This window comes from Pteropus alecto, unplaced genomic scaffold (genome assembly GCF_000325575.1).
Source record: "Pteropus alecto unplaced genomic scaffold, ASM32557v1 scaffold86, whole genome shotgun sequence".
Lineage (NCBI taxonomy): Eukaryota > Metazoa > Chordata > Mammalia > Chiroptera > Pteropodidae > Pteropus > Pteropus alecto.
Window position 1 is genome coordinate 12,721,649 of NW_006442109.1, and position 20,393 is coordinate 12,742,041.

The following is a 20,393-nucleotide window of genomic DNA, read 5'->3' on the forward strand; positions in this document are numbered from 1 at the left end:
CTTGAATTTGCCTGAGTTTTCAACCAAACCAACTGACCTTAAAGAAAGAACTATTCTTCTAGACATCTCAAAAAAGATTCTAAAATTATTTTTAACACATTTAGCAAAAAGCTTAAGAGGAAGGGTTGCAATTATAATAGAAACAAAGTTAGAGTTTTAAGAGACATGGGCTCTCCACAGCACTTAGAGTGATCTCCATAGATTGGCAACAGATAAATGCTTGCTTTTTTTTATCTTTGATGTTGTTTGATAACAGTAGTATTTTTATTCAGAAATAGAATTTACCTATTGTTCTATAACAGAGAAATTTTGTATTAGGAACTAAAATCTCAGTTTTGCAGATAAGAAAACTGAGGCCCAAAGAGGTGTACATGATTCGATTAAGATCATCAAAGAGTTCGGAAGATAGTTAGTGCTTCCAGCAAGATCCGCAGTGTTCTCTGTCTTCAATTGTCTTCTGCTTAATCTTGGATAAGATACTCTGAAAGAATTCATAGTGCATTAAGGAATTAAAGTGGGATATGCACAAAGCAAATGTTATTAAGAATCTAGTTTTAAAATATTTAAGACATTTAAAATATCTGAGGTATTCTTAAGCAGTAAAGTCTTCGATTTCTCCAGTTGTAATTATGCCATACACACATACAGACTAATATGTTTATATTCTTCTGACAGAGTTTCTTTAATTTCATAAATAGTCGTTATATTGTCAATAATCTTAATATGTGATGTGGAGGGAATATTTTAAGATATACTAATAATTTGAATCACGATCAGATTTAGAATTGAAAACTTAATTAGCTACCATCTTACTTATACCACAGTATTGTTTTAAGACTGATAGTAACTTTTATATTTTCAGTGCCTTCCATTTTGGCCTGAAAATTTGTCAGGCAAACTTTGTGTGAGAGTGGTGGGCTGCGAAGGATCCTCGAAACCATTCTTTTATAACCGACAGGATAATGGCACTTTATTAAGCTTAGAAGATCTGGTAAGTTTTCATATTTTAAAATAAAATGTGTTTGATTTTTAAAATTTGCTTAAAAGTATTTTATTAAAATATGCCATAAAATTACTAATTATTTGAAGGTCCTACTATATCGGTATATAATGTCATACAGATATTTGTAAGAGATCACAGCCAGTGTGCTTTTCAGTAAGAATTTAAGTCAACAGACTTTTTATGTCTACATAGTTGATTGAAATTCCAAATGTAAGTGTAGGTTAAACTAATACCTCAAACATACTTTTTTTTCCTTTAACAGAATGGGGGTATCTTGGTGGATGTAAACACTGCTGAACATTCAACTGTCATAACCTTCTCTGATTACCACAAGGGATCTGCACCTGCCCTAATAATAAACCATACACCTTGGGACACCCTCACATATCAACAGAGGTATGAAAAAAGGTTCATGGAAAATCCGATTTGGTTTTACTGGTCCACAATCCCTTCTAGGAAACACTTGAGACTAGCAGTGTTTCACATTCCAAATGTTTTCAGATTTTAGAAAGGCAATATGAAGCACATGCTGTATATTACTAATACTCTCAGCAGGTTTTGAGATAGTACTCTGTTTTCAAACACATTAATATTTCTGCAGCAAAACTTATGAATATTCATACCAATTTGGATAAATAAAAACTATTAAGAGTCTCATATCATTTCAGATCAGGTTTTCTGCCAAGTACCTTAAATGCCAAACTTATAGAAAAATCTTTGGACTTTTTTAAACTTCAGAATTGCATATAAGTAGTTATGAACCTGTTTAAACATTATTATTCTTTTGTAATCTGATAATCCTCAGTGAACCTCTCCCTATAAATCCATATCTAGTTTTTTGGGGGTAGGGTAGGGTGTTTTTGGGGGAGGAATTGAGTAGATAGTGGTATCGAATATATAGTACAGGATGATAGGAATTTTGTTGGTCTTGCCTGTGCTGTCATTTGGTTTGATGATGCCATTGTATAATGATATAACAGAATAACAGATAGTTTTAAACCCTTACAATGTATAATATATATTTGCAAAGAATTATTATTATAAATCTGCAAGGCATTTTATATAAAATATTTCTACATATATAAATAAGTATGTATGTATATAAATAGAAAATAATGCCTTACAAATTTACCAATTTTTTCATGGTTTAAATCGTAGATTGGGATGGAAACCTAATTGGGTTCCCTTTTTTTTTTAATTCTCTAGAAAATTTTTTAATATTACATGAACCAATGCTTCTTAAACTTTATTTTAAAATCTCCTGAAAATCTTATTAAAATGCAGATTCTGATTTAGTAGGTTTTAGGTGGGGCCCAGGATTCTGCATTTCCAGCAAGCCCCTAGATGATGCTGTAGGTGCTGGTCCAGAGACCACTTAGAGTGGCAACATTGTGGACCTATTTTATGTCTGCAATTCATATTTCTTATGTATTGCACTTGATTAAAAAGCTTAAATTTAAGGACTTAGTGAAGTTCTGTACTGTTCACAGCCTTTCCTACAGGCGGACATTGACATACATACCATTCTGTTTACCGTAAGGAATTCCATTGGTGTGATCTTGCCTACGTAAATTTAGAGTATACTGCAACTTCAGAAAAGGCAATATTCTCTTTTCTCATGCTTCAAAACCATTAATTAATTGGACATTTTAGGGTACTTATTTTTAAGGAGAGTTATTTTTTATCAACAAAGGCAGTTTTATAAGATTTTTGTGCCAGTCCCTACCTCAATAAACTACAAGTCTGGGTTTCTCAATTCCAAAATATTTTAATCTTCCATTGGTTGTTTTCAGTGGGTCACAGGAAAAAGTAGAATTGCTGCCAAGACAAGCTCGACTTTTTGCCTGGGCAGATCCTACTGGTACCAGAAAACTTACATGGACATATGCAGCAAATATTGGACAACATGATCTGTTAAAGGTATCATTTAGGGGGTGGAAAACAGTGTATTGTGTGCATACTATATATACACCATTTAATCCTAAATTTTAATTAGAGAAATATAAATAAAAGATTATGGTTTTATAAAAAAACCATAGAACTAAAATCAGTGATAAAAGACTTTTAAAACAATCGAGAAAAATGAAAATAAAGAAAAATGTGCCCTTATAGTAAAAGATGCAAACTTAAGGAAGTATGTGGCAAATATCTTTTATTGATTATATATCATGTATTAATGTTTTTCATTTATTATCACTAATTTTTATGATTGGAACTTAGAACTGCTGGTTAGAATTCAGTATCAGGTCTGTTTGACTTTATAGTCCATGGACTTTTCCCATTAAACCATGCTTCCTGTCAGTTATGTCAATAAATGAAAACGGTTTAAATTCTTTTATTAAAAAGAAAAAAACCCACTCAGATTAATTTAACAGTAGTATCTAACTATATGCTACTTAGAAGAGATCTATCTTAACTAAACTAACACGGAAAGTTGTAAGCATGAAGAGATAGTAAAAATTTAACAGGCAGAAAGACATAAAAAGAAAGCAAAGTTGTTGATATTAATTTCTGAACAACTCTAATTCAAAGCAAAAACCATTAAATAGAATATGATAATATGACAAGGCACCATAGCTATAAACCTTTATGCAATGATTAACATTCCATCAAAATTTAAAACTTAAAATGCTGGAAATCAACTGAAAAACAATTACCTGAGAATATTTTAACACAGCTCATTTAATTTTTAACACATCAAATAGATGAAAAAAAAAACAAGTAGAATTAAAGAATATTTGAATAAGTAAGATTGAACCAAGATACATATCAAATTTTGTAATTTACAAAGAGAGAGTTCACCTTTTTAATATCTCTGAAACATTTACAAAATTTTATTGCATGTTAGAGTAAAAAAAAATTGGATAGGCTACTTTGATATACGTTTAAAAGCAACAGATAAATTTTAAACAGCAGTAAAACTCAACTATTCCTATACTCTTGGTAACATCCTTTATTTATTTGATTTTTTTCGGGTTTTGTTTTAAGAAAGCATGAAATGAAAAACACATAGTAGGTACTTGTACTGTTTGTTGAAATTAACTGTGATTATATTTATGTTAAGCCTAGAATGAAGAGAAATCATTTTAATTTCTGAAAACACTGACCAAATCAAGCTTCATATTTTTAAGTGCTATATGAGACGTTCAGCCAAAAAGGCTATTCTTAGTGAAACTAAGAACAAACTGATCTCTTTTTGACTATTTAACAATGTGATTTATATAAACATTTTTAATGTCTAAAATATTAAAACATAAAAATAAACTAGGTTAGTTTTACCTGAGGTTACTTTTCTAATAAACTTTTGAACCATTCTCTTGTCTATCTTGGAGACTCATAAGCATCATATGGCATTGGTGCCATGGAAGATACTCTTGTTCCTGCTAAGTGCCTTTTAAGCACTAACAAGGTAACTCAAACTAAGGTATTAAAAAAAAATGAAGCACTATCAATCTTTATTATTGTTTGAAAAAATTGGCAAGATGTTTTGAAATAGCTTATAACTTTAGTTAATTTATGTCATTTTGATGGTTAGATTTTTCCAGTTTTAACTTTTCTAAACTTTCTCAGTTACTGTAATTCAGCTTTATATAATAAAAACTTGCTGTTTGTGGTTTTAATATAAAGTCTCTCTTTCCTCAGGATGAGTGTGGACAGTTTCCATATGATGCAAACATCCAGATACACTGGGTGTCATTCCTAGACGGGCGCCAGAGAGTTTTGCTTTTCACTGATGATGTTGCCTTGGTTTCCAAAGCCCTGCAAGCAGAGGAAATGGAGCAGCCTGATCAGGAAATAACCTTGTCTCTCCACAGCCTTGGGCTTTCACTGGTTAACAATGAAAAGAAGCAGGAAGTTTCATATATTGGGATAACCAGGTATGGAAGAAGGAAGATAAAGTATCAGAGATCTTTAAAAGACATTGAATTCATAATATCAAATTTGATGAGAGTAAACAGATACTTGTTCTGAATTTGATATACTGTACATTTTTTCAGAAAAACTACTGAATGGTTATTTTCACTGCTAGTTGAAAAACTCACAAGATAGAAAGATGAGTAAGATAATATCTTTGCCTATGATACTCATCTTCAGTTGGTAGGGAAGAAAGAGGTTTGCTTCTTTGTTGTTTTTATATAGTTTTCAAAGTGAATTATAAAAACACCTGAGAAATGCTGCAAAGAAGTGTACACACATGCAATGGAAATAGAGGTAGAAGCAGCTAACTTGTTTTATGCAGTAGAGGCTGGAGAAACTGGCATGGGTCAGTGAAAGCCAACAACAATGGGTAGATAAATTAGAAAGGTTCATAAAGGAGGTAGTGTTTGACATGGGTACATAATTTTTAACGGGTGGTTATTTAGAACTTCTTTTTAACTTTACCTTTTCCCCGCTCTTTACTTGCCCACCCCCCTTTCCCCCACTTCCATGACCTATGGATGTTGCCGTTTCCCCTTAAGAACTGGATCTCTAAAGGCAGGGCGTCTTCTCCCACATGCTCGCTGCTTGCCCCTGGGGCCTGGCGCATCCGGGATATGGTCCATGGCTCCACTTGGGGCACGAACCCAGGACCTTCTGCATGTAAAGCAGGCATGCTAACCACCACACTATGGAGCCATACTTAGAACTTTTTAATAGTGATGGGACCGGTTATTTTCTCTGGTTCTACTCGTACCTCTATAAGAAAAATATTTGCATTTATTTATTTTGATTTTTTAATCACACTAACTTTTGTAAAAGACTTATTTTTGGGGGTAGGCTAATGGAATGGTTAACATGTGGTTATGTATAATAAGCATAGGATCTATCAATAATTATGTGTTTAGTGGAGTAAAATTAAGTAAATAAAAAGATGTATTGTAATGCACTTTGCACAACACCTGATAGATTAAGGGTTCTATAAATAGTTTTATACATGCCATGAATAGAATATTAATACATTTATGTATATATGAGAAATATATATTCTGGGGTATACATTTCAGTATTGTGTAGTGTTTTTAAACTAAATATGAAGATCATTTTAAAATCATATAAATTCATTTACTCTCGTTCTTTGATGAAACTTAATTTTTACTTTAATATTATGTATGCTATTATAGTATTTTGTCCAACATCAATTCTTTTCTTTCATAGATTGTGCATTTGGTCTTATATCTGAAAAGTCATCGCCAAACTCAGTCATTTAGATTTTCTCTTTATGTAATCTTCTAGGAATTTTGTAGTTTTGTGTTTGATATTTAGGTCTATAACCCATTTTGAGTTAATTTTTGTGATTTGTGTAATCTCTGTCTAGATTCATTTTTTTGCACAGTTGTTATATCATCATTTGTTGAAAAGACTGTCCTTTCTTCATTAAATTGCCTTTGCTTCTTTTCAAAGATCAGTTGACTATTTGAGTCTTTTTCTGGTCTCTCAATTCTGTTCTCTTGATCTATGTCTGTTCTTTCATCCACACTACACTCTCTTGATTTCTGTAGTTTTATAGTCAGATAATGTCAGTCTTCTAACTTTTTTCTTCTCCTTCAATATTGTATTGGCCATTTTTAGTCTTTTGCCATTCCATATGAACTTTAGAATCAGTTTGCCAATATCTACAAAATAATTAGCTAGGATTTTGATTGGAATTGGATAATATCTATAGATCACCTTGGGAAGAACCAATATCTTAACAATAGTAAGTCTTTATATCCATGCACATGAATATTTTTATTTAATTAGATCTTTGATCTCTTTCAGCAGACTTCTATTGTTTTCCTTGTATAGATTTTGTACAAATTTGTTAGATTTTGTTTATACCTAAGTATTTCATGTCTTTGGTGCCAATATAAATGTTATTGTGTTTTTGATTTGTATTGCAGTTGTTCATTGCTGGTGTATAAGAAAGCAACTGACTTCTGTATATAACCTAGTGTCTTGAAACTTATTAGTTGCAGGAATTTTTGGTTGATCTTTGGTATTTCCTACATCAACATCCATGTCATCTGAGAACATGGATAAAGACACCTTTATTCCTTCTCAATCTCTGTACCTTTTACTTTATTTTCTTGTCTTATTGCATTCTCTAGGATTTCTTGTACAATGTTGAAAAGGAGTGGTGAGAGTGGACATCCTTGCTTTGTTCTTAGCAAGAAAGCATCTAGATTCTCATCATTAAATATGATGTTAACTATAGGTTTTTTGAAGATGTTCTTTATCAAGTTAAGGAAGTTCCTCTCTTTTTCCTAGTTTGCTGCAGAGTTTTTTTTTATCATGAATTGGTATTGGTGTTGGATTTATAAAATTTATAGTAGATACTTTTTTCATTACCTTCATTGACTAGTGTCCCCTAAACACATTATATAGTGAGGACATTGTTAACAGTATGATTAACTAATTAATATCAACAAGCTATGTAGATGAAAATATTATGGAGTTATAGTTTATCATTATGCAAATAGTATAATGAGGAATTAGCAAAATATGGTCTATGAGCCAAATCTTAACTGCTGCCTGTTTTTGTACAGCCCTTGATCTAAGAATGATTTTTTAATATTTTTAAATGGTTGTGTAAAATCAAAAGAATATTTTGTAACACATAAAAAATTCATGAAATTCATAGTTTGTTGCCCTTAGTAAAGCTCTTTTAGAACACAGTCTTGCTTATTCCTTTGTATGCCTGTGGCTGCTTTGGTGCTGCTGCTCAGTGCACAGCAGATGACAGTGATGTAGTTATAACTTGAGAGTGTTTGAATGCCACACATGCAGTTATATAATAGTGCCCCCTTATCTTCAGTTTTGCTTTCTACAGTTTTAATTACCTGTGGTCAACAGCAGTCTGAAAATATTAAATAGAAAATTTCAGAAATAAATAGTTCGTAAGTTTTTAATTCTGTGCCGTTTGAGTAATGCGATGAAATCTCTCACCATCCACTCCATCTCACTTGGATGTGAATCATCCTTTCACCCAGCATGTCCAAGCTGTATATGCTACCCACCTGTTAGTCACTTAGAAGCCATCTTGGTTACCAGTTCACCTGTCATGGTATCTCAGTGCTTGTGTTTAAGTCACCCTTATTTTACTTAATGATGGCTCCAAAGCACAAGAATAGTGATGCTGCCAGTTTGGCTATGCCAAAGAGAAGTCATAATGTGCTTCCTTTAAGTGAAAGAGTGAAAGTTCTTGACTTAGCAAGTAAACAAAAAAATCCTATGCCAACGTTACCAAGATCTACATTAAGAACGAATCATCTACCTGTGAGATTCTGAAGAAAGAAAAAGAAATTATGCTAGTTTTGCTGTTGCACCTCAAACTGCAATGGCCCCAGTGCATAAGTGCTTAGTGAAGATGGACAAGGCATTAACTTTGTGGGAGGAAGACATGAACAGAAAATGTGTTCTGTTGATGTTTTTGATTGACCACAACATATTGCTCCAGAAAGCATTGAACTTACGTGAAGACTTCAGCAAAGAATCTCGAAATGAGTGACACCAAGCCACTTACTGCAAGTAAGGGACAATTACACAAATTCAGGAATAGGTTTGGACTAAAAAACGTAAAAATTACCAGAAAGGCTGCATCTACTGAAGAAGAAGAAGCTCCTGCCACATTTCCAGCATTGTTGAAGATGATTAGGGTGCTATCTTTGGTTTCAGGCATCTACTGGGATGTTGGAACATTTTCCCTGTGGATAAGGGGAGACTACTATATTGTAACTTATTTATTTTTTTATTACTAATGCATACTCATCATGTCAAAATAAGAGAAAAGTGAACTTTGAATGTCTCTCTTGTAAGCCATAGTTATCAAATGAAATGGCAAAACATTAGTTTATTGTGCAGTGACATTTCTAAACTAAGCATGCATCACAGTATACCCAACTCACAGGAAAGCAATGGCCAGAAAAATCAGAAAATTTGAGATAAAATATCTGATCACGGCAGATTTTCTTCAGAAAAATAAACCAAAGATGAGACTGTAACCAACATTAGTTTCTGTGTAACTCATTTGTTAGCCAAGCAAGGAAAGCCTTTTACCAATGACGAGTTAATTGAACAATGTATGATTGTAACAGCTAAAGAAATGTGTCCAGAGTAAACAAACTCAGGACCATTATCTTTTTGGTGAGATCAGTTGCTTGAAGAATTAAGGACATTCAGAACAGCCTCAGTAGTCAATTAAAAAACAAGGCCAGTGATTTTGAGTGGTTTTCTGTGTCTCTTGATGAGTCAACAGATGTTACGAATACTGCTCAGCTGTATTTTGAGAAGCCAGGGCTGAATGTGAAGTCACTGAAGAATGAGCCTCTATGAGTAGTTGACATAGAACAACCACAGGTGAGAATGTTTTTAAACAAGTTGAAGGAATTAATTCATTAAACGTGAAGTGGAATTTTTTAAGATCTATCACAAATGATGATGAAAAAATATGTGTGGAACAAAAAAAGACTTAGTTGGACAAATTTACAAAGTTTGTGAAAATGTAATGTTTAAAGCTTATGGTTACTCATTTTATCGTTTATCAGCAGGCACTTGTGGAAAACATTTGAATTGATCATGTGTTATAAAACCAGTAGTGTCAAAGAGTGAACTTCATTCACTCTTATAGACTTAACTATCATTAGCTTGGTGAATTTTTGTCAGAAATACAAGCCAAATGTCCTGACCACACAGCAGTCAGATAGCTTAACAGTGATACTATTTATTCTTTTTGAGTCTTTGGCCAAAACTTAAAACTTCTGTGTGAAAAGAACTACCCTCAACCACTATAGTTGAAGACCAAATGGCTTTGGAAATTAGCTTTTGCTGCAGAATTGATAATGAATCCAACCTAAAAAAAGAAGATAAAACATCGCTTATATGCAAAACTTACATTGCAGTAAGTCATTTTGATGACAACCAACATTATAATGTCACTGGTAATGTCAGAATGTTTTATATACTTCCTGTGCTGCCCAGAGTTGAAACAAGATGTGAGATTTCCATCCCCACACAAATTTGGAGCAGATATATTTTATGACCTGCAACTATAGTACCAGCAACATTTTTCCAACCTCAATGAAAGAGCAAAGGAGGTTTCCACATTTCAAAATCCACTTGGCTGTGTAATGGAAGAATTTCTGCCTAAACTTCGGATGGAAGTGATTGATCTGTAATGTGTTGTCATGCTTAAAGGCAGCTATCAAGAGAATATAATAGAGTAGGAAATAGAACTTTAGAATTTTCTAATAGAAAATAGAATTTTATCAATGCATTTTAAGCAATATATATACTCAGCAAGAATAATATTCTTATAGATCAGTATCGGTATTTGGTAGTACCAATCTGTGAAAAGACAGTTTTAAAGATGTTCATTGCAGATCAACTTTAACAGATAAATATTTGCAATAGATTTTGATAACAGGAAATACTAACTTTGGGCCCTAATTAAGTAAAATGTCACCGCATAAAAGAAATGTAAAAAAAAATGTAACTATGTATGGTAACAGATGTTAACCTGACTCATTGGGTGATCATTTCACAGTATATACAAATGCTGAGTCGTGTTATATACTTGAAATTAACATGTTTTATCTCAGTCATACTTCAGTAAAAAATTAAAGTGTAAAAATGTGTATTTTCCCATTATTAATAGACATTTTTAAAAATTATATTCAGTTATTTTTATATTTTGAATTTCAATTAAAGTTTTGTGGGAAGCTTTTTTTCCCTTTCTTTTATTATTTCAGTACCTACATAATAACCTCCATTTTGTCTCAGTTCACAAAGCCTAAAATATCTACTATATGGTCCTTACAAAAATGTTTGCCAATTCTTTAATTGATTAATGTCAGCTCGTGATAGAAAAACATTTTCCCCGCCCTCTTTTCTTATGTTCTTTTATAACATATGTATATTTTGGTATTTAAAAATATCTCTTGTATAAATATAATTTTCATAGGCAATTGTTGGTTGCAGTAATTTGAAGTTGAATGACAGTTCTATAAACCAAAATATGTATTCCTAATTCAATTTTTTTTATGAATTATTTTAGTTCTGGTGTTGTTTGGGAGATGAAACCAAAACAGAAATGGAAAACTTTTAGTCAAAAGCAAATAATCTTACTTGAAGAGTCCTATAAGAAATATCAAATAGCAAGAGAACGTGGCTGGATTAAGCTAGACAGTAATTTTGAGGTATATCAAAATTTTTTTGTTTTTGTTTTTATATATATATTGTGGTCATGGTAGTAAGTAAAATTTCACTGTACAAGTAATGTATGTGTAGAAACTAACTTGTTAGTAAATAAACAGTAGGAATAGCATGACTAATATTTATTAATAACACTTTAAAATATATTCTTATTAAATCATACTAGGAAATGTTATTTAAATATATTTTTCTTGTGCATTTTTATAATTTCTATTTACAAGGCAGATAGTTTCATGAAACTTGTATTCGGTAAGATTATGGAGAAGTTAAGATTGAAACTTTTTCTCATATTTTGAATGATACCAATGTATGTTGCTAAATGCTGTGAAAAATTATATATTTCAGTGATGAAAAGTCTATAGAAAACTTGCTCAATTGAATTCATTAAATATGAATGACCGTTGGACATGGGTATACTAAATAAAGATATACTTGACATAGGCCATTACAGTGTTGAAACTGAAAGTCACTTTTACTCCAAGAAGACCCCAGAAGCTTGACTAATTTTAAGCTTGTTCTGGTTCAGCCATGCCATTTTGGTTACTCTGTCTTTAATATCTCATTGTTGAAATGTTTACATTGGTCACCAGATATGCTCCCTATCCCCATGCCCACCTGCGTAACAAACGTTGGCCATGCTCACATGAAAATAACAGCAACTGTACATTAGTATCAGACATAAATAAGTTATCAACTATTCATTGTTTAACTTTGTTAAAACAAAGTTAAGAATTATCGAGAATTATTTATTACTATTGGCGTTTTTAAAAAATATACATCACGACTTATTTTCTTTAAGTATAGTTTATATAGTTGAAAAGTTCCCCTATCATTTTCTTGTTTTCCTCATAACATTGGTAGAAAAGTGATAATTCTGCTTCAAAGATCTCAATAAAGCATGCGGTTTTTTTCTTAGGTCAATTTTGATACAGTTCCAATGGAAATGCGCCTCCCTATTCGGTGCCCTATAAAGCGAGATTTTTTATCAGGAATTCAGATTGAATTTAAGCAGTCTCCTCACCAGAGAAGTTTACGGGCCAGGTTGTATTGGCTTCAGGTAATATTGTCATCCTCAATTCAATTGATAATACAGATAGTCACCGATTTAGGATGGTTTGAATTACGATTTTTGCATTTTATGATGGTGCAAAAGCAATACGTATTCAGTAGAAACTGTATGTTGAATTTTGAATTTTGATCTTTTCCCAGGCTAGCAATACACGTTAGGGCACTCTCTCATGGTGCCGGCCAGCAGCAATGGGCCACAGCTCCCTGCCAGTCACACAATCGGGGTAAACAACTGATACTGCACAGTGCAGCATTAAATGTATTTTTGACTTAGGCTATTTATCGGGGTGTTAACCCCCTCATAGTGAATGAATATCTGTATCTAATCACTTTGGGGATAAAATTTTTTTTCCCCAAGGTTCTAGCATGTGTTGTGATTGACATCTTTCTTTTTCTTTGTATCTTTATTCTCCTTCCATGTATCCGGTGGATTCAACATACTTACCACCCAAGTCCAAAGACCTTGTGACTGTGAGGCTATTTAATTTGACCAGTTAGCCCACAAGAGTGTTTTCTTGCACTGGAATTGTTATTTTTAAATCCTCCTTTGGATTTGTCTTGGGATCCCCAAAAAAGACTTTCTTTCGTCACTCTACATGGGAATGAGCAGGGCTTTATTGGAGGCTGTTTGCTTGCTTCCTTCTTCCCTATCTTCCTTTTAACTACTAAATATTACTTAGGGCATTGGTATTCTTTTTCTTCTTTCTCCCTATCCTCTGATTTCATATCCAGTCTCCACTTACATTTTATTTAAATTACGGAGAGTTGAAATCTCACATGATCCATAGGTGCAAGTATTTCAATTAGTGGTGTACATGCTGTACAATGTTAATGTAACTATGATGGTATTTATATATTTCTTTATATAAAAAACCTTGCCCTTGCTGAGGTATATAAGAATTTTAGATTTAACTAAAACTTTTAATGGTACCTCATATACATACAGCCGCTTAATTATGGTGAAATTAGTGATATCTTCTATAATATTGTAAATTATTTTAAATACTGAGTTAGTTGCTTTTTTTTCCCCAGGTTGATAATCAGTTACCAGGTGCAATGTTCCCTGTTATATTTCATCCTGTAGCCCCTCCAAAATCTATTGCTTTGGATTCAGGTAAAAATTAAAAAGCAAAAATTAATTTGAGGTATTCTCTGGTTATAAAAATTAAGTAAATATTGTTTTGACCTATTATACAGCTTGATAGCCTTTTTCTTCTTTTTCTTCTTCCCCTTAGAGCCCAAACCTTTTATTGATGTGAGTGTCATCACAAGATTTAATGAGTACAGTAAAGTCTTACAATTCAAGTAAGTAAATACTCCCCTGTTCACCTAAAGGAATTTAAAATGAGAATCTACTTTGAAAATAAATTTTACTCTTTTGAAAGTGACTTCTATTTAAAAATTATTTCCACTTGAACATATTAATCTACTTTTGTTCAAGTAATTTTCTATGTTGAAACTTATTTAAATAATAGCTTCTACATATTTTAAAGTATAAAATTCCTTCAACCGCCTTCTCTCCTTTCTAACTCCAATTACAAGTGCAAAAGTGAATTATAAATGACATGTATTTGTGAGGTGTGTTCTTCAAAGCAACCGCTATGGACTTTAAAAGTTGGATAATACATGGCACATCATCTGGTTGTGTTTATCTTTTGTATAACATGATAATTGTGGGATTTGAGACTTTAAATGCTAAGTGTTAATACAGCAGTATTACCTTTAGCAAAATCTTCACTTTAATCGAAAATTCTCAGTATAAGGAGACTTTGATTTTGTTAACATTAACACTGTTTAAAAAGATGAAGGAACAAGATCTTATGTGGCTTTTGGCCAAAATTAAAGTTTTAACATTGAAAATTACTAAGTTTGACAGAAACCATTTTCTACCTTAAATTTTTTTTTTCCTCAGGTATTTTATGGTCCTCATTCAGGAAATGGCCTTAAAAGTTGATCAGGGCTTTCTGGGAGCTATAATTGCACTGTTTACCCCAACAACTGACCCTGAAGCAGAAAGAAAACGGGTAACAATTTTTATTTCTTGGGAAAATTATAAAACAAAAAAATTAAATCAGCCATTTTTTAAATTAGTTGTAATAGAGACAAAAATTAAAATAGAAATTCTTGATTTAATTTTTTTCAGACAAAGTTAATCCAGCAAGATATTGATGCTCTAAACACAGAATTAATGGAGACTTCAATGACTGATATGTCAATTCTTAGTTTCTTTGAACATTTCCATATTTCTCCTGTTAAGGTTTGTTATAATTATTACCTTGAAAATTTGGTGGAATTTTATAGAACTTTTAGAGGGTCTGTACAAATGTGGGTTTTAATTTGCTGCATCAAATATTTGGTGGGAATTTTGTTTGATTAGTTGAAATAATTAAGACAGTTCTCTGTAACATATGTGCAACCATAATTCCCACAGAGAAACCACCGAAGCATGTTCTCTAGTCTTGAATTAATAACCCTTTTATTCAAGGAAGAAGCTGACCACAGCACTTCTTAATTAAGCAAAGAAGTGCTCACCAACGTTTAATGTTTTGGTGCACTTTGTAACTACTATCACTGTCTAAACAGAAAGCTATAACGGGTGCCCTTACCAGAATGTAAAAACGCTGAAGTAGGTATTATACTGTTGATGTGGTGTTTTTTACCCTTTCAGCATTTGAGTGTAACTAAAGGAGTGGAAAATTGGATACCTTTCACTTGCCTGATTTTGTACTTTATGAACCCATTTCCTCTTCTCCTTTTGTTGTTCTTTTTAGGTTTTATAAGAGAAGGTGACTGCTTAGGAATACACAGATTCTATCAACCATAATGCTCTATGCTTGTGTAATGGGCCAGATTTACAGTTAAACAACTCTTTTAAAATATTGATGATCCTTTACGTTCTCAAAAACTGTTTACAGCACATTTATTTCAATTGCATTTACCAATCCATTTAGCTAAGTGAGGTATTTATAAAATGGAATTATTTTAAATTGATGTATTAGTTTGGTATTAGACATATTCACAGTGTTAGGTTTAAAATGGATATTGTTTTATACGTTAAGTTACACACAATTTCTTTTTCATTAAGTGAAAATCAGTTATTTATAAGGTTGAATAATACCCTCAACAAATATTTATTGAATGCCTACTTTCAAAGTTGCTGTGGGAAGTGTAAAGTGACTTCATGGAGTTTGTAATCCAGGGGGGTATTAAAAATTAGTAATTTACCTATTCATGTTTTTAGGCACACTGGAAATTGTGCCATGAAGTTGAATAATTAATATCATGGACCATAGTTATTTTCTTATTCTCTGGTGACTTCGCCCTAGAGAAAGGCTGAATTTCTATCTACCTGAGCTTATCTTTCTTGGATCTGAACACTCTCTTGACTCTGCATGGTCAAAAAGTCCACATCAAAGAAAAAAACACATCAGCTGGGCTTTTCCTGACCTTCCATGAAGTCTGCTCTATTGAGCTCTATGTTGGTTATGTAAAATGCCTACGGAATGGCAGAATGAGAAAGGAGAGTTATTGGTGCTCTTTACACAGGTCCAATTAATTTTTGCCCATGTCTTCTGGCATCGTTGCACTAATGATGATACAGCACAAAGTAGAAGCAGCAAAATGGGAATGTGAAAATCTCATATTTAGGTAGCGAGTTGAATAGGTCTGTGGCAGCTGAAAACCTTATTTCTTTAGCAACTTGCTAATTGTTGCCATAATTGTCATGTTATTGTTACTTGTTATTATTGTATAATTATAACAATTGTTATCTTTGATTGTTGCCAGATGTTATTTATGTTAATTGATGAAAATAAATAATTATCCATTATTTTGACTGGTAGACTACTTGTGTGACATTCGACATGTTTTTCTTCTTAAATGATGATGCTATTTTTACAAAGTGTTTTTGGGCCCATCCATATAAACACAATGGTATTTACATACTTTGAATAAAATTATAGCTTTAAATTTGGAACAGACTAATTTGTATTTTGTCAAAAATTAAATATGAGAATCAGGTAGGAATGAGCTATTCTATGTTATGTACAGAGTAACAAATCATATCTTGTCTTTAAGACTCTAGTGATAAAGATACAACATTTGTATCTAAAAGATCTGGTTCCTGTGTGTGTAAGTTTTTTGGTTTTGTTTTTAGCTTTCATTTATTGAATGCTTTTCTTTCAGTTGCATCTGAGTCTGTCTTTGAGTTCTGGAGGTGAAGAGTCTGACAAAGAAAAACAGGAAATGATTGCAATTCATTCTGTCAATCTGCTATTGAAAAGCATAGGTGCTACTCTAACTGATGTGGATGACCTTATATTCAAGTAAGATTTATGTTAAAGTATATTGGGAGGCTTTTGTACCAAGGTTATGTTTTTGAATATTTTCTCCATTTGTGCTTGAATGTTAGCTTAGAAAAATGATAATGTTTGCTACTTTTACTTGAGTGTGGTCCCTGTCTAAGTATTCTCTTTTGGTACATTTATTTGGTACATTTTACTCATCAAGGTAAGTGTAATTTTCTTTTCAGTTATTCATATCTAGATAATATATCAATATAGAATAAAATTGAATTATTTTAGTAGTGTATTATATATTGACTATGTTTAAAACAGTTATATTTAGAAATAAGTATTAAGAGGGTGAGTATAATCATATGGTAAAATATAGATAACTCCTTGCTGCATCTAACATTATAATATTTATGTGTGGTAGACATATATGAATGTTAATGGAATTGAATATTTATCAATGGTATTGAAAGAAGTAGTTACTTTGGGGGAAAAAAATCATTTATATCCTTTTCACCTCACTTGTATGCTGTCAAATTTCATAGGACTCAAAGAATTAAATAATTCATATTGAAGAAAACTAAGAAAAAATAGAAGTTAATTCTTATCACATCTCTGAATAAAATAAATCTTTCTAAGTTTAAAGGCAAAGGGAAAAATCCCAATGGAAAATACAAAATAGATTTGACTGCATAACAATTAAATATTTTACAACAAAATAAATGAAAACAAAAACACAATTGGGAAAATATAATGACAAATAGGACAAAGCAAGGATAAAGAGTCTTAATATTAAACATCGATGAGAAAAACCTAAAGATTCCAGTGTCATAATTTACAAAAGGGAAGATACAGTGGCTGATAGATATTTGAAATATTCAGTTTTATTACTTATTAAAGAATATATGAAAATTAAAGCAAATTATTAAAGATTTCAAAATAGCAATCCTAGTACTAGGGGAGCAGGTCTGAGAAATGGGAGCTTTTTAAAAACTTTGTATGAGTGGAAAGAGAAATAAATAATAAAGAGTCTTAAATGATTTTATAGTCTTTCACTTAGTAATTCTTTCTGGGGGAATTCAGTCCAAAAAAAATCTTGAAATTCAACCAAAGAGTTGTCTTCAGGGTACACACGGCAACATTAATTATGCCAAAATTTGGAAATGTGTGACAGTGCAAGAATTGTTATGACACTGCCACATGATGGATTGCTATGCGCCCATTAAAACCGTGACATAGAATTCCGAATAGTGTAGAGAGATACTTGTCTACGATGTTAAGTGTAAAAATGCATACAAAATGTTTTAAATACTTTTAAATTGCATGGAGAAAAGAAAGGATTCAATGTGGTAATGACGAGAAAAAAAAAATTTAAAAATCTGTGTGGTAGGATTATGATTTTAAACCTTTTACTCTTTATATATTTAAGAAAGACTTATATGAGAATTCACTATTTTAATAATAATTTGTTATCAGGATAATAAGATCTCAAACATAAATTATATGTATATGTGGCAGATGTACAAATCTAATTGTGAAAGAATCAGCAATGATTAATTGATCATTGAAATTTTAAGTCTCTTTTTTTCCACAATATAATATTAGTACCTTTGAATCTTTCTCCTCCCAGACTTGCTTATTATGAAATTCGATACCAGTTTTACAAGAGAGATCAGCTCATGTGGAGTGTTGTCAGACATTACAGTGAACAGGTAATTTCCTACCATAATAGCTCATAGGGAATATACTTCATAAAATGCAAAACAAACCATTTGTATATGATTGTACAGTGTGCAATAATATTTACCTAATTTACTTCAATTTGTAATCTCATTAATTACTAGTTTTCTTGAATGGTTAATTTCTTTTTCTTTTAATTCTTTCCCCCTACGTATACCTTTTTAAAGTTTCTTCCAGTGCCTTTTTCCCTTTGCAATTACACATTTACCACTTCGGAAAACAATAGTGATTTAAGAGTCATTACACTTTATTTCTTCAATGACTACAGTTTCTAAGCATAGTCTAGTAGAATTGCGAGAGAAATTCTAAGCCAGGTTTCTTCCCACGCCTCAGTCACTCCGTGTGCACAGAGACATAGTACTTGGTTCAGGGCACTAGGGTACCATGCTGTACCCTGGTACTCAGGGCGGCATTCCCCTCCTCTGCTGGAAGGTCCTTTCCCCATGGTGTGTATAGACAGTGTGGTTATTAAATGTTCAGATAAGCATGTATTTTCTTTGTTTTTTGTTTTGGTTATTATTCCCCCCATCTAATTTCATAGTAATAATGATAATAACAATGTTAAGTAACAGTTACTGAATTTAATATGATAGTCATGCAAAGTCAGTCTAATATGCCTCTAATTTTACAGATATAAGACTGAGGCCTCTAGAGACTAAGTGATTTGTCCAAAGTTGTATAACTGCTGAATGGCAGACTCTGCCTCAGCTTAGTTCTGTCTAATTTGAAAGCCCTATGTAAAGTGCTAGTATAATGCCTGGTGCATAGTGAAAGAACATGATGGTGGTTATTCTATATTGTTCTCCTTTAACAACCTAATTTAATTATTAGTCCCCTTTCTTCCTATTGCATCATGATGTTTTTTTCCAACAGTTGCAAAGGCCTTAATTTACCTTTTTTTTTTTTTTCCCCCAGTTCTTGAAACAGATGTACGTCCTTGTATTGGGCTTAGACGTGCTTGGAAACCCATTTGGATTACTTAGAGGTCTGTCAGAAGGAGTCGAAGCTTTGTTCTATGAACCCTTCCAGGTATTATTTTAAGTGTAGTTATAGAAAAATGGATGTTCTGTTCTTTTAATGACAAATAATTTATATCCTAACTGTATCTGAGAACTGGATCATATTCAAATAACAAAAATATATCTAGTTTATATTTCTATTTGAAATTACTTGAGATGACATTAAAAGATTATTTTAGAATTATTTGAGCACTTCTAGAGTCTGGGCAATAAAACATGCTCACATTTTCCAGGGTTTAATGTAGTTGTAAGGAAGGGTTCTAGGTAGATTAAGACCATTTCAAGGCTGTCTCACCATTATGGAGAGGACTAATGGGGCATTTAAAGCTGACTTTGTTTCATATTCAAGCTTTACTCTAACTTGTTCTCTTCCATTTAAAGGATCCAAGAGCCCAAAGTAGTGAGGGTTCTAGAAGGACAAAGGAGAAAATAAATGGGAGAACAAGAGAGTCAATGCTATGTGGGCTCTTAGTCTTGTTACCAGTGCAGCTTGCCTTACCAGTCGATGCAATTTGGTACTGGGAGGCCAGCTTCAGATTGTGACTGAGGCTGATGATTTACTTCTGTCCAATTTTTTTCATCTTAAATGATATGCTGAGATTATGTGGGTTGAAAATATCTTCAAACACAGTAGGTGTTCCATCAGTATTTGGATTAGAGGGGCAAAAACTGTCATCATGCTTATGGATCTTTACAGATTCTGAATCTTCATGGAAACCCTGAAATACTAGATTAAAAGTCTTAAACTTGTTTAAATTTTAAATAGTAATTTTTTTTTGCGGGGGCAGGGTGCTGTTCAAGGCTGTGAAGAATTTGCTGAGGGGTTAGTGATTGGAGTAAGAAGTCTCTTTGGACACACAGTAGGTATGTATCACATATTTGTGTATATGCGTATTTTTATTGTAATTATTATAAAATGCATTTTTTATGAAAAACATTATATTTTATAAAAAGATCACTTTTCTGATATTTCCTTTTAGAAGATGTGTTCTCTTGTTCTTTAATGGGCAATAATTTAACACTGACTTGCTGGGTTTTTTATTTGTCTTTGTAGTGTGTTGACTCCCTGTACTTTTTTTTTTTAATTTATTTTTACCCCCT

At 32.2% G+C, this 20,393-nt stretch overlaps 1 protein-coding gene across 1 annotated transcript in view; it reads left to right on the plus strand.

Moving 5' to 3' along the window:
• Window positions 1–20,393, plus strand: part of VPS13C (vacuolar protein sorting 13 homolog C) — a 158,539-nt gene that overhangs the window by 116,522 nt on the left and 21,624 nt on the right. Inside the window, exons 63-76 of the mRNA XM_025038746.1 lie at window positions 863–991; window positions 1,266–1,399; window positions 2,797–2,923; window positions 4,646–4,881; window positions 11,016–11,157; window positions 12,090–12,230; window positions 13,274–13,355; window positions 13,477–13,546; window positions 14,154–14,265; window positions 14,385–14,498; window positions 16,427–16,566; window positions 18,164–18,245; window positions 19,189–19,302; window positions 20,081–20,156. Coding sequence (XP_024894514.1) covers window positions 863–991; window positions 1,266–1,399; window positions 2,797–2,923; window positions 4,646–4,881; window positions 11,016–11,157; window positions 12,090–12,230; window positions 13,274–13,355; window positions 13,477–13,546; window positions 14,154–14,265; window positions 14,385–14,498; window positions 16,427–16,566; window positions 18,164–18,245; window positions 19,189–19,302; window positions 20,081–20,156 — 1,699 coding nt within the window. The remainder of the gene's footprint in view (window positions 1–862; window positions 992–1,265; window positions 1,400–2,796; window positions 2,924–4,645; window positions 4,882–11,015; window positions 11,158–12,089; window positions 12,231–13,273; window positions 13,356–13,476; window positions 13,547–14,153; window positions 14,266–14,384; window positions 14,499–16,426; window positions 16,567–18,163; window positions 18,246–19,188; window positions 19,303–20,080; window positions 20,157–20,393) is intronic.